General features: G+C 44.3%; 1 protein-coding gene across 1 annotated transcript in view; it reads left to right on the plus strand.

The window, feature by feature from the left end:
• IPO4 (importin 4) overlaps window positions 1-13,162 on the plus strand; it is a 320,435-nt gene that overhangs the window by 150,389 nt on the left and 156,884 nt on the right. The window contains exon 13 of the mRNA XM_069762452.1: window positions 8,693-8,801. Coding sequence (XP_069618553.1) covers window positions 8,693-8,801 — 109 coding nt within the window. The remainder of the gene's footprint in view (window positions 1-8,692; window positions 8,802-13,162) is intronic.

Consider the following 13,162-nt stretch of genomic DNA (forward strand, 5'->3'; position numbering starts at 1 on the left):
CAGGAGGCAGGAGGATCAACGGAGGGAACCATAGGCGCCACGTATCTCCGCAACAACGACCTATGGAACACATTATGGATGGCAAAAGAAGCTGGAAGGTCCAAACGAAATGACACAGGATTAAGAACCTCAGAAATCTTATATGGTCCAATGAAACGAGGCTTAAACTTAGGAGAGGAAACCTTCATAGGAACGTGACGAGATGACAACCAAACCAAATCCCCAACACGAAGTCGGGGACCAACACAACGCCGGCGGTTAGCGAAACGTTGAGCCTTCTCCTGGGACAATGTCAAATTGTCCACCACATGAGTCCAAATCTGCTGCAACCTATCCACCACCGCATCCACACCAGGACAGTCCGAAGGCTCAACCTGCCCTGAAGAGAAACGAGGATGGAAACCAGAATTGCAGAAAAAAGGAGAAACTAAAGTAGCCGAGCTGGCTCGATTATTAAGGGCGAACTCAGCCAAAGGCAAGAAGGACAACCAATCATCCTGATCAGCAGAAACAAAGCATCTCAGATATGTCTCCAAAGTCTGATTAGTTCGTTCGGTTTGGCCATTAGTCTGAGGATGGAAAGCCGAAGAAAGACAAATCAATGCCCATCTTAGCGCAAAAGGACCGCCAAAACCTCGAAACAAACTGGGAACCTCTGTCCGAGACGATGTTCTCCGGAATGCCATGCAAACGAACCACATGCTGGAAAAACAATGGCACCAAATCAGAGGAGGAAGGCAATTTAGATAAGGGTACCAAATGGACCATCTTAGAGAAGCAATCACAAACCACCCAAATGACAGACATCTTTTGAGAAACGGGGAGATCAGAAATAAAATCCATGGAAATATGCGTCCAGGGCCTCTTCGGAATCGGCAAGGGCAAAAGCAACCCACTGGCACGAGAACAGCAGGGCTTAGCCCGAGCACAAGTCCCACAGGACTGCACAAAAGAACGCACATCCCGTGACAAAGAAGGCCACCAAAAAGATCTAGCCACCAAATCTCTGGTACCAAAGATTCCAGGATGACCAGCCAATACTGAACAATGAATCTCCGAGATAACTCTACCAGTACATCTATCAGGGACAAACAGTTTCTCCGTAGGACAACGGTCAGGTCTATCAGCCTGAAACTTTTACAGCACACGCTGCAAATCAGGGGAAATGGCAGACAAAATTACCCCTTCTTTAAGAATACCCGCCGGCTCCGGAACACCCGGAGAGTCAGGCACAAAACTCCTTGACAGGGCATCAGCCTTCACATTCTTAGATCCCGGAAGGTGGGAAACCACAAAATCAAAACGGGAGAAAAAGAGCGACCATCGAGCCTGTCTAGGATTCAACCGTTTGGCAGACTCGAGATAAGTCAAATTCTTGTGATCCGTCAAGACCACCACGCGATGTTTAGCTCCTTCAAGCCAATTTCGCCACTCCTCGAATGCCCACTTCATGGCCAACAACTCCCGATTGCCCACATCATAATTGCGCTCAGCAGGCGAGAATTTTCTAGAAAAGAAGGGACAGGGTTTCATCACCGAGCCATCAGAACTTCTTTGCGACAAAACAGCCCCTGCTCCAATTTCAGAAGCATCAACCTCCACCTGAAAAGGGAGCGAAACATCTGGCTGGCACAACACAGGGGCAGAAGCAAAACGACGCTTCAACTCCTGAAAAGCCGCTACAGCCGCAGAGGACCAATTGACCACATCTGCACCTTTGTTGGTCAAATTAGTCAACGGTTTAGCAATACTGGAAAAGTTAGCGATGAAGCGACGATAAAAATTAGCAAAGCCCAGGAACTTCTGCAAGCTCTTCACAGATGTCGGCTGAGTCCAATCGTAAATGGCCTGAACTTTAACAGGGTCCATCTCGATAGTAGAAGGGGAAAAAATGAAACCCAAAAATGAAACCACCTGAACTCCAAAGAGACACTTTGACCCCTTCACAAACAAGGAATTCGCACGAAGGACCTGGAACACCATTCTGACCTGCTTCACATGAGACTCCCAATCATCCGAAAAGACCAAAATGTCATCCAAATATACAATCATAAATCTATCCAGGTACTCTCGGAAGATGTCATGCATAAAGGACTGAAACACAGATGGAGCATTAGAAAGCCCGAATGGCATAACCAGGTACTCAAAATGGCCCTCGGGCGTATTAAATGCTGTTTTCCATTCATCACCCTGTTTAATTCGCACAAGATTATACGCCCCTCGAAGATCTATCTTGGTGAACCAACTAGCCCCCTTAATCCGAGCAAATAAATCAGACAGTAGCGGCAAAGGATACTGAAATTTGACACTGATCTTATTAAGAAGGCGGTAATCAATACAAGGTCTCAAAGAACCATCCTTCTTGGCCACAAAATAGAACCCTGCTCCCAATGGTGACGACGACGGACGAATATGACCCTTCTCCAAGGATTCCTTTATATAACTCTGCATAGTCGCGTGCTCTGGCACAGATAAATTAAACAGACGGCCCTTAGGAAACTTACTACCAGGAATCAAATTAATAGCACAGTCGCAATCCCTATGAGGAGGTAGGGCACCAGATTTGGGCTCTTCAAATACATTACATCCCGGTAATCTGATAAAAACTCAGGGACTTCAGAAGGAGTGGAAGGCGAAATTGACAGCAATGGAACATCACCATGTACCCCCTGACAACCCCAGCTGGACACAGACATAGATTTCCAATCCAACACTGGATTATGGACCTGTAGCCATGGCAACCCCAAAACGACCACATCATGCAGATTATGCAACACCAAAAAGCGAATATCCTCCTGATGTGCAGGAGCCATGCACATGGTCAATTGAGTCCAGTACTGAGGCTTATTCTTGGCCAAAGGCGTAGCATCAATTCCTCTCAATGGAATAGGATACTGCAAGGGCTCCAAGAAAAAACCACAGCGCCTGGCAAACTCCAAGTCCATCAAATTCAGGGCAGCGCCTGAATCCACAAATTCCATTACAGAATAGGACGACAGAGAGCAAATCAGAGTAACGGACAAAAGAAATTTAGACTGTACCGTACCAATGGTGGCAGACCTAGCGAACCGCTTAGTGCGCTTAGGACAATCGGAGATAGCATGAGTGGATTCACCACAGTAAAAACACAGCCCATTCCGACGTCTGTGTTCTTGCCGTTCAGCTCTGGTCAAAGTCCTATCACATTGCATAGGCTCAGGCCTATGCTCAGAGAATACCGCCAGATGGTGCACAGCTTTGCGCTCACCCATGCGCCGATCGATCTGAATGGCCAAAGACTCATTCAGACCAGCAGGCGTGGGAAATCCCACCATGACATCCTTAAGGGCTTCAGAAAGACCCTTTCTGAAAATTGCCGCCAGGGCACATTCATTCCACTGAGTAAGCACAGACCACTTTCTAAACTTCTGACAGTACACCTCCGCTTCATCCTGACCCTGACACAAAGCCAACAAGATTTTCTCTGCCTGATCCACTGAATTTGGTTCATTATAAAGCAATCCAAGCGCCAGAAAAAACGCATCTACATCTCGCAATGCAGGATCTCCTGGCGCAAGGGAAAATGCCCAGTCTTGAGGGTCACCACGCAACAAAGAAATTATGATCTTTACTTGTTGAACGGGGTCACCAGAGGAGCGGGGTTTCAAAGCTAGAAACAGTTTACAATTATTTTTGAAATTCAAGAATCTAGATCTATCCCCAGAAAATAAATCAGGAATAGGAATTCTAGGCTCTAACATAGGATTCTGAACCATAAAATCTTGAATGTTTTGTACCCTTGCAGTGAGATGATCCACACAAGAGGATAGACCCTGAATGTCCATCTCTACACCTGTGTCCTGAACCACCCAAAGGTCTAGGGGAAAAGAAAGACAAAACACAGTGCAAAGAAAAAAAATGGTCTCAGAAGTCCTCTTATCCCTCTATTGAGATGCATTAATACTTTGGGCCAGCTGTACTGTTATGACGTGGTGGTTAGGAGCACCCGACCTGATAGTTAAACTCATACAGGACAAGCTCTGGGATGTGGGAGCTCTGCTGACCGCAAGCCCTAATCCTATCGCACACACTAAAAATAGCCGTGGAGCGCTCCTGACGCTCCCTAGGCGCGTCGTCACAGCCTCATAGCTAGCTAGCCCTAGAGATAGAAAATAAAGCCTACCTTGCCTCAGAGAAATTCCCCAAAGGAATAGGCAGCCCCCCACATATAATGACTGTGAGAAAAGATGAAAGTCACAAACGCAGAAATGAAATAGGTTTCAGCAAAGAGAGGCCAGACTTACTAAATAGACAGAGGATAGGAAAGAATCTTTGCGGTCAGCAAAAAAACCTACAAAAGACCACGCAGAGTGTGCAAAAAAGACCTCCGCACCGACTCACGGTGCGGGGGGGGGGGGGGGGGGACACTCTGCATCCCAGAGCTTCCAGCTAGCAAGACAAAATCAGGATAACCAGCAGGACAAAGAAACAACGAGCAAAAATAACAATAAGGAACTTAGCTTCTGCAGGAGAAGACAGGTCACCAGGCAGATCCAGGAGCGAACTGAACCAATGCTAAAACATTGACAGCTGGCATGGAGTAACGATCTGAGTGGAGTTAAATAGAGAAGCCAACCAAAGGATAAACCACGTCATCTGTGTAAGGAACCTCAGAAGCAGCAGCTTCACTCATAGCCACCAGAGGGAGCCCATAGACAGAACTCGCCGAAGTACCATTCACGACCACAGGAGGGAGTTCGACAACAGAATTCACAACACTTCTCCGAACATCTCCATGGATCCAGGCGACCAGCGGGTCCCAAACATATTTATGGTTTAGCGATGCACAATGGAGCAGATCTGTATTCTTCCAATCGGGGCCGAGGTCCCCTAGGTTGTTTCCTGCAGAATGATAAATCCGTGTCCCTCGTGTTGGAGCCATGATGTATTAGCAGCAGTCATGTAGGGTCCCCTGGATGTTTGAATGTCTTGACTGAATATCTGGCTGTCTCTGTCTCTATAGAGGCATGTAACCTCTTTTTATACTGAACAAGTGCCCTTGACTCAGTATTGACATAAAGGGTAAGAATGGAGATTAAATAATCAAGTAATGCTGTTTAATCTTATTTGCATAGTTTTTCCTCTGTTTTCAAAGTCACCAAACTATGTAGCTTACACAATGCATAATTAGCAAATCAGTAAACATCACTAATCATCTATATGTCATCGTGAGTACTCGCTAATCCCGCCCCCCTGCACAGTAGCTCCGCCCCCACCACATCACCACTCACAATCCGGCCCCCCACCCCATTACCACACACAATCCGCACCACATCGCCACACGCAAACCCGCCCCCCACCCCATTACCACACACAATCCCGCCCCCCACCCCATTACCACACACAATCCCGCCCCCCCACCCCATTACCACACACAATCCCGCCCCCCCACCCCATTACCACACACAATCCCGCCCCCCCACCCCATTACCACACACAATCCCGCCCCATCACATTACCACACATAATCCCGCCTCCACCACATCACCACACATAATCCCGCCCCCCACCACATCACCACACATGATCCCACCCCCCCACATCACCACACATAATCCTGCCCCCACCACATCACCACACACAATCCCGCCCCCCACCACATCACCACACACAATCCCGCCCCCCACCACATCACCACACAATCCCGCCCCCCCACCACATTAACACACATAATCCCGCCCCCCACCACATCACCACACACAATCCCGCCCCCCACCACATCACCACACATAATCCTGCCCCCCCACCACATTACCACACGAGGCTCCATCCCCACACATTACCACACGAGGCTCGGTCCCCACACATTAACACACAATGCTCCGTCCCCACACATTACCACACGAGGCTCTGTCCCCACACATTACCACACGAGGCCCCGTCCCCACGCATTACCACATGAGGCTCCATCCCTCCACATTACTACACAAGGCTCCGTCCCTCCACATTATTACACGAGGCTCCGTCCCCACACATTACCACACAAGGCTCCGTCCCCACACATTACCACATGAGGCTCTGTCCCTCCACATTACCACACGAGGCTCCGTCCCCACACATTACCAAGAATACCATTGGACACTAGCGAAAATTGCGATATCCCATTTAAGTTAACAAGAAAACAATTCCCACTTCGTCTAGCTTATTCCGTGAGAATTACTAAATCGCAAGGACAAACATTCGATAAGATTGACGTTCTCCTACCTGATCCTGTATTCACACATGGTCAATTATACACTGCATTCTCTAGAGTAACAATTTGTAAAGTTCTTTCAGTTCAAATTGTACCTGGTAGAAGTCAAGGAAAGATGTTTCAAAATGACGAAAATGACTATACATTTAATTGTGTTTACAGAGAAATTTTAACTTAATTTATGCTTCGTTTTGCAATTTGTTTTAGATGCTGGAATGAATAAAAAACGCACATCTTACTGAATCCAGTTTGTTTTTGATTTTACACTGTGAATAAAATGTATTAGTATTATTCAGAATTTTAATGATTATTATTATTAACTTCATTTTAAGTTAATTTACCACCTGCGTTAGCGCTATTGAATGTTGTCATTATTTACTTTAGTTTAGGCTACTTTCACACTGGCGTTTTTTTTTAATACATCGCAATGCGTCGTTTAGGGGAAAAAAAGCATCCTGCAAAGTTGTTTGCAGGATGCGTTTTTGCCCCATAGCGTTACATTACCGACGCATTGCGACGTATTGACACACGTCGCAACCGTCTTGCGGCGGACCGCCGGGAGCAAAAAACGTTAAATGTAACGTTTTTTGCAGCCGACGGACTGCTTTTTCCGACCGCGCATGCGCGGCCGAAACTCCGCCCCCACCTCCCCGCACCTCACAGTGGGGCAGCGGATGCGCCGGAGAAATGCATCCGCTGCACCCGTTGTGCGGCACAACAAACGCTAGCGTCGGAATCTCAGCCCGACGCAATGCGACGGGCCGAATCCGACGCTAGTGTGAAAGTAGCCTAAATCACCAGCAGCGTTAATTAGATAGCAATGAGCGTGCCGAGCGTTAGCTGGCTGGAAACAGCTAGTCAAGGATAAGAGTACAAAATGTTATATGAAATGTCAACATTACAGGCTTACACAAGTAAAAGTCTGTCTTCTTGAACAACACATAAATTCAAACTCCAACATGCAGATAACCGTCTGTTCTTCTTGGTTTGTTAAAAATAGTTGTCTAGTTAATTAAGATACAATGCTGTGTCTTCACAGCATCCTCAACAAACATTTTAAACTAGATAGTTTTAAAGTGGTCCTCTCACCAAGATATCCCATGTCAATATGACCTTTGGAGCAAATATGGTTGTTATAGCCTGGCCGTCCTGTATGGATGGATGTGGTTGATCCAGCAGAAATGTAATGCAACATTCAAATTGTGTATCTACCCTTTGTGCTAAAAAAATTATTGTGCGTGGGTTAGAGATGCTGGATTCTTAAAGAGAAATCTATGGACTTTATAGAGTAACCATTTAAATTGCACAACAGTTTAGTGTCAATTAAAAACTCTTTTTCTCTAACACTTCATTGAGGCACACAGGAAACCATGGGTGTATGCTACTGCCACCGAGTCAGCTTTATTGGTAGGAAGGCCATCCATGCTACCAAATAAGTATGTGTTCTTTTAAAGCACCACTCTGACATTTTTTTTTATTTCATTGCCAGAGTGGTATCACTAATGTACGTTGCCTGCATTTAGTTACAGTAAATACTTACCAACCACTGTCTTCTGCTGTTTTCAGCTTCCTTCCTGTCCTCTTCCGCAAGTTGTGAACTGCTGTATCCAGTGGTTGCTGGGCAGACCAGATGTCACTTCTCAATGTAAGCCTATGAAAGCCAGAATGCTGCTTTCATAGACTCACAATGTAAGATTTTGCTCTCTCTGACTTCTGGTAAGTTAGAAGTTGTCATAAGATGATGGAAGGAAAAGTGCTGAGAAAATTTATAAGACAGCGGCTGGTATGTACATTAATAGGTACAGGGAAACTAAATTAGTGATGCCACAGGGAAATAAAAAATAAATACATGCCAGTGGTGGTTTACCTGTATTTAAAAGCATTATTAACTAATTATTTCTATGCATAGGCCTCCACAAGAAAATAAAGTCCCCGATTCATTACATTTACTTTTGTCAGAATTTTGCTGTAAAATTATTGTTTGAAAATAATAATTTGCATCACACAAGTGGCATCAGTTAAGTCGGGAATACTCCTTTACGTGCATTTGTATTTCCAAGATCCTATCCCAATATGTAGTAGGTGTAATAATATTAACAAATGCCTTCATTTAAAAATGTAGTATAGTTTTTCTGATTCACTGTGTCTTTCCTCGTGCTGGTATTGCAGGACCTTAGGTATCCATGGTTACAACAATTAGCAACTAGCGGTCTCTCGATCAGTGGTTAAAACCATGGATACTTAAGGTCCTGCAATGCATGCACATGAGGAAAGAGGCTTAGCAAATCAGAAAAACTATACTATATTTCTAATTACAGGTATTTGCTAATATTATTATTACTCCTACTACATATTGGCATAGGATCCTGGAGATGGGAATACCCCTTCAAGTATATTTTCTATGATGGCACACACAAGCTGGAACACTGTACTATATATATTTCTTCTTGACTTTGGCAGGCATCTTCAGTCTATGCTACAGTTGGTTTGTCAGGCCATAACAGATGAAAATCATGTAGTCCGGAATGCAGCACTCTATGCTCTGGGGCAGTTTTCTGAACACTTACAGGTAAAGTTCTCAGGTTTTTTACCATTACTTTTATTCTTTTTTGTAGATGGGTTTTTTCTATGCAAAAAATTATTCTTTATTAGTGAGTGTCTAACATGTCATATCTGATGTATTGGAAGTTGTCCAAGTAGGACTGCTGATGATTTCTGGAGCAATAAAGATTACTGGTTCTCTTTCACATGCAAGGATGTCCATCTCTGTTTTGACTTTAATGAGAAGTGGCACTGCAAACTCTTTGAATTAGTTAGGTGAAACTACATCTCAATGAAAGACAGTGTTCACCCAATACCCTATCAGGCATTGATGGTATATTCCCATAGATAAGCCCTTTTACTATTCATAACAATGGTAGAAAAGAAAGCAAATTGCTTACTCACTTTAAAGGGAACCTGTCACCTCAATTTAGCGGGATATTAAAATGAGTTTTTACTGGTCCGATGGGCGGCGTATCCTCTTCATTTCTCCACCCCGTCCGTCCCTGTTTGCCGCAATATTTTAGTGAATAAGAGTATGCGTGCGCCATGTAGTCTTCGGTGGCGCACGAGCAGTATCCTTTGCCCTACTGCGGACAAAGCCGAAAAGCATTACTATGCATGCGTCCGCACACTATGTCCCGGAAGTATTTAGCTGTGTTTCGGGACATAGTGCGCAGGTGCAAGCGCAGTAAGGCTTTTCGGCTTTGCCTACAGTAGGGTAAAGCATACTGTGCGTGCGCCACCAAAGACTGCATGGCGCACACGCCAACTATGGCGCATGCATACTCTTATTCACTAAAATATTGCGGAAAACAGGGACGGACGGGGTGGAGAAATGAAGAGGATACGCCGCCCATCGGACAGGTAAAAACTCCTATTAATATCCCGCCAATTTGAGGTGACAGGTTCCCTTTAAAGGGAAACTGTAAGCAGGTTTTGCTACCTCATCTGAGAGCAGCATGTGTAGGCAAAGAGAAGCTGAATCCAACAATGTATCACTTAGATTACTGGGTGCAGCAGTTCTGATACAGAGTTTTTAGATTTAGCAATGAAGCAGAACTCAGAAAGCTAATGCCGCACACACCAGGCTCTACATGTGCAAAGTGCATAGCCAGTGAGTTGCCTATCGCAGGAGGGTGCACGTCAGGACCAGCTATTCAGAGCAATGGTAAGCTGCTGCTAAACAATCATTGTAAGCAAACAAAACCTCTGAGCTTGATGAGAGCGGCATCCCTGAAATCTGTTTTAACTCAAATCTCATGCTGTCTTAAGATTACATAGCAAAAACCTGCTGACAGATTCCCTTTAAAGGGTTTGTCCAGTGCTATGCTAAAAAATCTGCAGTCACGCAACATGACAGCGGAATGTTGAATCCTCACAGCATGCACAATGCGTGCTGTGAGGATTTTCTGATGTTGGCAACAAGTGTAGGTGGTCACATGAAACATACAAGTGATTCAATCGAGCAACACATGTCTAATCGGCATGTGGCCAGAAGTATGCAAATCACATACTTGCGGTCATGCCTGCTTCCGCTACCAAACCAGGAGAATCCTGGCATCTTTGTGTGCTTGCTGTACGAATTGAGAGATCTGCAGACTCATATCAAAAGATGATAGAACCCGTTTATGGTGAACTTAAAATCAAAAAGTCAACAAGACTATTCAACAGACTAATCCTAAAGTGTTGTGCATGTTTTATAAAAAATATATGATTTTAGGCAATAAAAAATAATGTAAAATTCTCCAGTAGTCTTCAATAACTATGGATGAAGAGTTGATTTGATAATTTTTGGACTTGATGGCGCTTAACCCCTTCGTGACCTTCACCATGCTAGCACTGCTTTGCGGGAGGTGTGTTTGTGCCCAGAGCAGTACTAGTATGGCGCCGCGATCGCATGGCCTCACGCTGAAAGCTGCGGCGATAGCGTGTGGGTATCAGTTGTATGTGACAGCTGACACCCCGCAGCAACGCCCACGATCGGTGCTAGCACCGATCATAGGCATTTAATCCCTTTGATGCCACTGTCAGTAGTAACAGCGGCATAGAGAAGCATTGCGCAGGGAGGGCTTCCCTGAAGGAATGCCTCCTTCCCTGCCTGTCAGATCCTGATCTGATATTCTGCAGTGCAGTGTGTCAGATCAGCGATCTGCTGTAAAATAGCGCTGTCCCACACTGGGACAATGTAATAAAGTTAAAAAAAATAAATATTGTGTAAAAAATATTTTGTTTTAAAAATCCCCAAATAAATGTATTTATTGAAAAAATATTTATTTTTTCTTTATTCATGTAAATTAACCCCTTAAGCCCCGAGGGTGGTTTGCACGTTAATGACCGGGCCAATTTTTACAATTCTGACCACTGTCCCTTTATGAGGTTATAACTCTAAAACGCTTCAACGGATCTTGGCGATTCTGACATTGTTTTCTCGTGAGATATTGTACTTCATGTTAGTGGTAAAATTTATTCGATATAACTTGCGTTTATTTGAGAGAAAAACGGAAATTTGACGAAAATGTTGAAAATTTTCGCAATTTTACAACTTTGAATTTTTATACCCTTACATCACAGAGATATGTCATGCAAAATACTTAATAAGTAACATTTCCCACATGTCTACTTTACAACAGCACAATTTTGGAACCAAAATTTTTTTCTCGTTAGGGAGTTATAAGGGTTAAAAGTTGACCAGCAATTTCTCATTTTTACAAGACCATTTTTTTTTTTAGGGACCACATCTCATTTGAAGTCATTTTGAGAGGTCTATATGATAGAAAATACCCAAGTGTGACACCAGTCTAAAAACTGCACCCCTCAAGGTGCTCAAAACCACATTCAAGAAGTTTATTAACCCTTCAGGTGTTTCACAGGAATTTTTGGAATGTTTAAATAAAAATGAACATTTAACTTTTTTTCACACAAAATTTATTTCAGCTCCAATTTGTTTTATTTTACCAAGGGTAACAGGAGAAAATGGACCCCAAAAGTTGTTGTACAATTTGTCCTGAGTGCGTTGATACCCCATATGTGGGGATAAACCACTGTTTGGGCGCATGGCAGAGCTCGGAAGGAAAGGAGCGCCATTTGACTTTTCAATGCAAAATTGACTGGAATTGAGATGGGACGCCATGTTGTGTTTGGAGAGCCCCTGATGTGCCTAAACATTGAAACCCCCCACAAGTGACACCATTTTGGAAAGTAGACCCCCTAAGGAACTTATCTAGATGTGTGGTGAGCACTTTGACCCAACAAGTGCTTCATAGAAGTTTATAATGCAGAGCCGTAAAAATAAAAAATCATTTTTTTTCACAAAAATGATCTTTTTGCCCCCAATTTTTTATTTTCCCAAGGGTAAGAGAAGAAATTAGACCACAAAAGTTGTTGTGCAATTTGTCCTGAGTACGCTGATACCCCATATGTGGGTGTAAACCATTGTTTGGGCGCATTGCAGAGCTCGGAAGGGAAGGAGCGCCATTTGACTTTTCAATGCAAAATTGACTGGAATTGAGATGAGACACCATGTTGCGTTTGGAGAGCCCCTGATGTGCCTAAACATTGAAACCCCCCACAAGGGACACCATTTTGGAAAGTAGACCCCCTAAGGAACTTATCTAGATGTGTTTTGAGAGCTTTGAGCCCCCATGTGTTTCACTACAGTTTAGAACGCAGAGCCGTGAAAATAAAATGATTTTTTTTTCACAAAAATGATTTTTTAGTCCCCAGTTTTGTATTTTTACAAGGGTAACAGGATAAATTGGACCCCAAAAGTTGTTGTCCAATTTGTCCTGAGTACGCTGATACCCCATATGTGGGGGGGAACCACTGTTTGGGCGCATGGCAGAGCTCGGAAGGGAAGGAGCGCCATTTGGAATACAGACTTGGATGGATTGGCCTGCAGGCGTCACGTTGCATTTGCAGCGCACCTGATGTACCCAAACAGTACAACCCCCCCACAAGTGACCCCATATTGGAAATTAGACCTCCCAAGGAACTTATCTAGATGTGTTGTGTGAACTTTGAACCCCCAAGTGTTTCACTGCAGTTTAAAACGCAGAGCCGCGAAAATAAAAAAATCTTATTTTTCCCACAAAAATGATTTTTAGCCCCCACATTTTTATTTTCCCAAGGATAACAAGAGAACTTGGACCCCAAAAGTTGTTGTCCAATTTGTCCTGAGTACGCTGCTGATACCCCATATGTTGGGGTAAACCCCTGTTTGGGCACACGGGAGAGCTCGGAAGGGAAGGAGCACTGTTTTACCTTTTCAACGCAGAATTGGCTGGAATTGAGATCGGACGCCATGTCGCGTTTGAAGAGCCCCTGATGTGCCTGAACAGTGGAAACTCCCCAATTCTACCTGAAACCCTAATCCAACAACACCCCTAA

Source organism: Ranitomeya imitator, chromosome 1, assembly GCF_032444005.1.
Source record: "Ranitomeya imitator isolate aRanImi1 chromosome 1, aRanImi1.pri, whole genome shotgun sequence".
Lineage (NCBI taxonomy): Eukaryota > Metazoa > Chordata > Amphibia > Anura > Dendrobatidae > Ranitomeya > Ranitomeya imitator.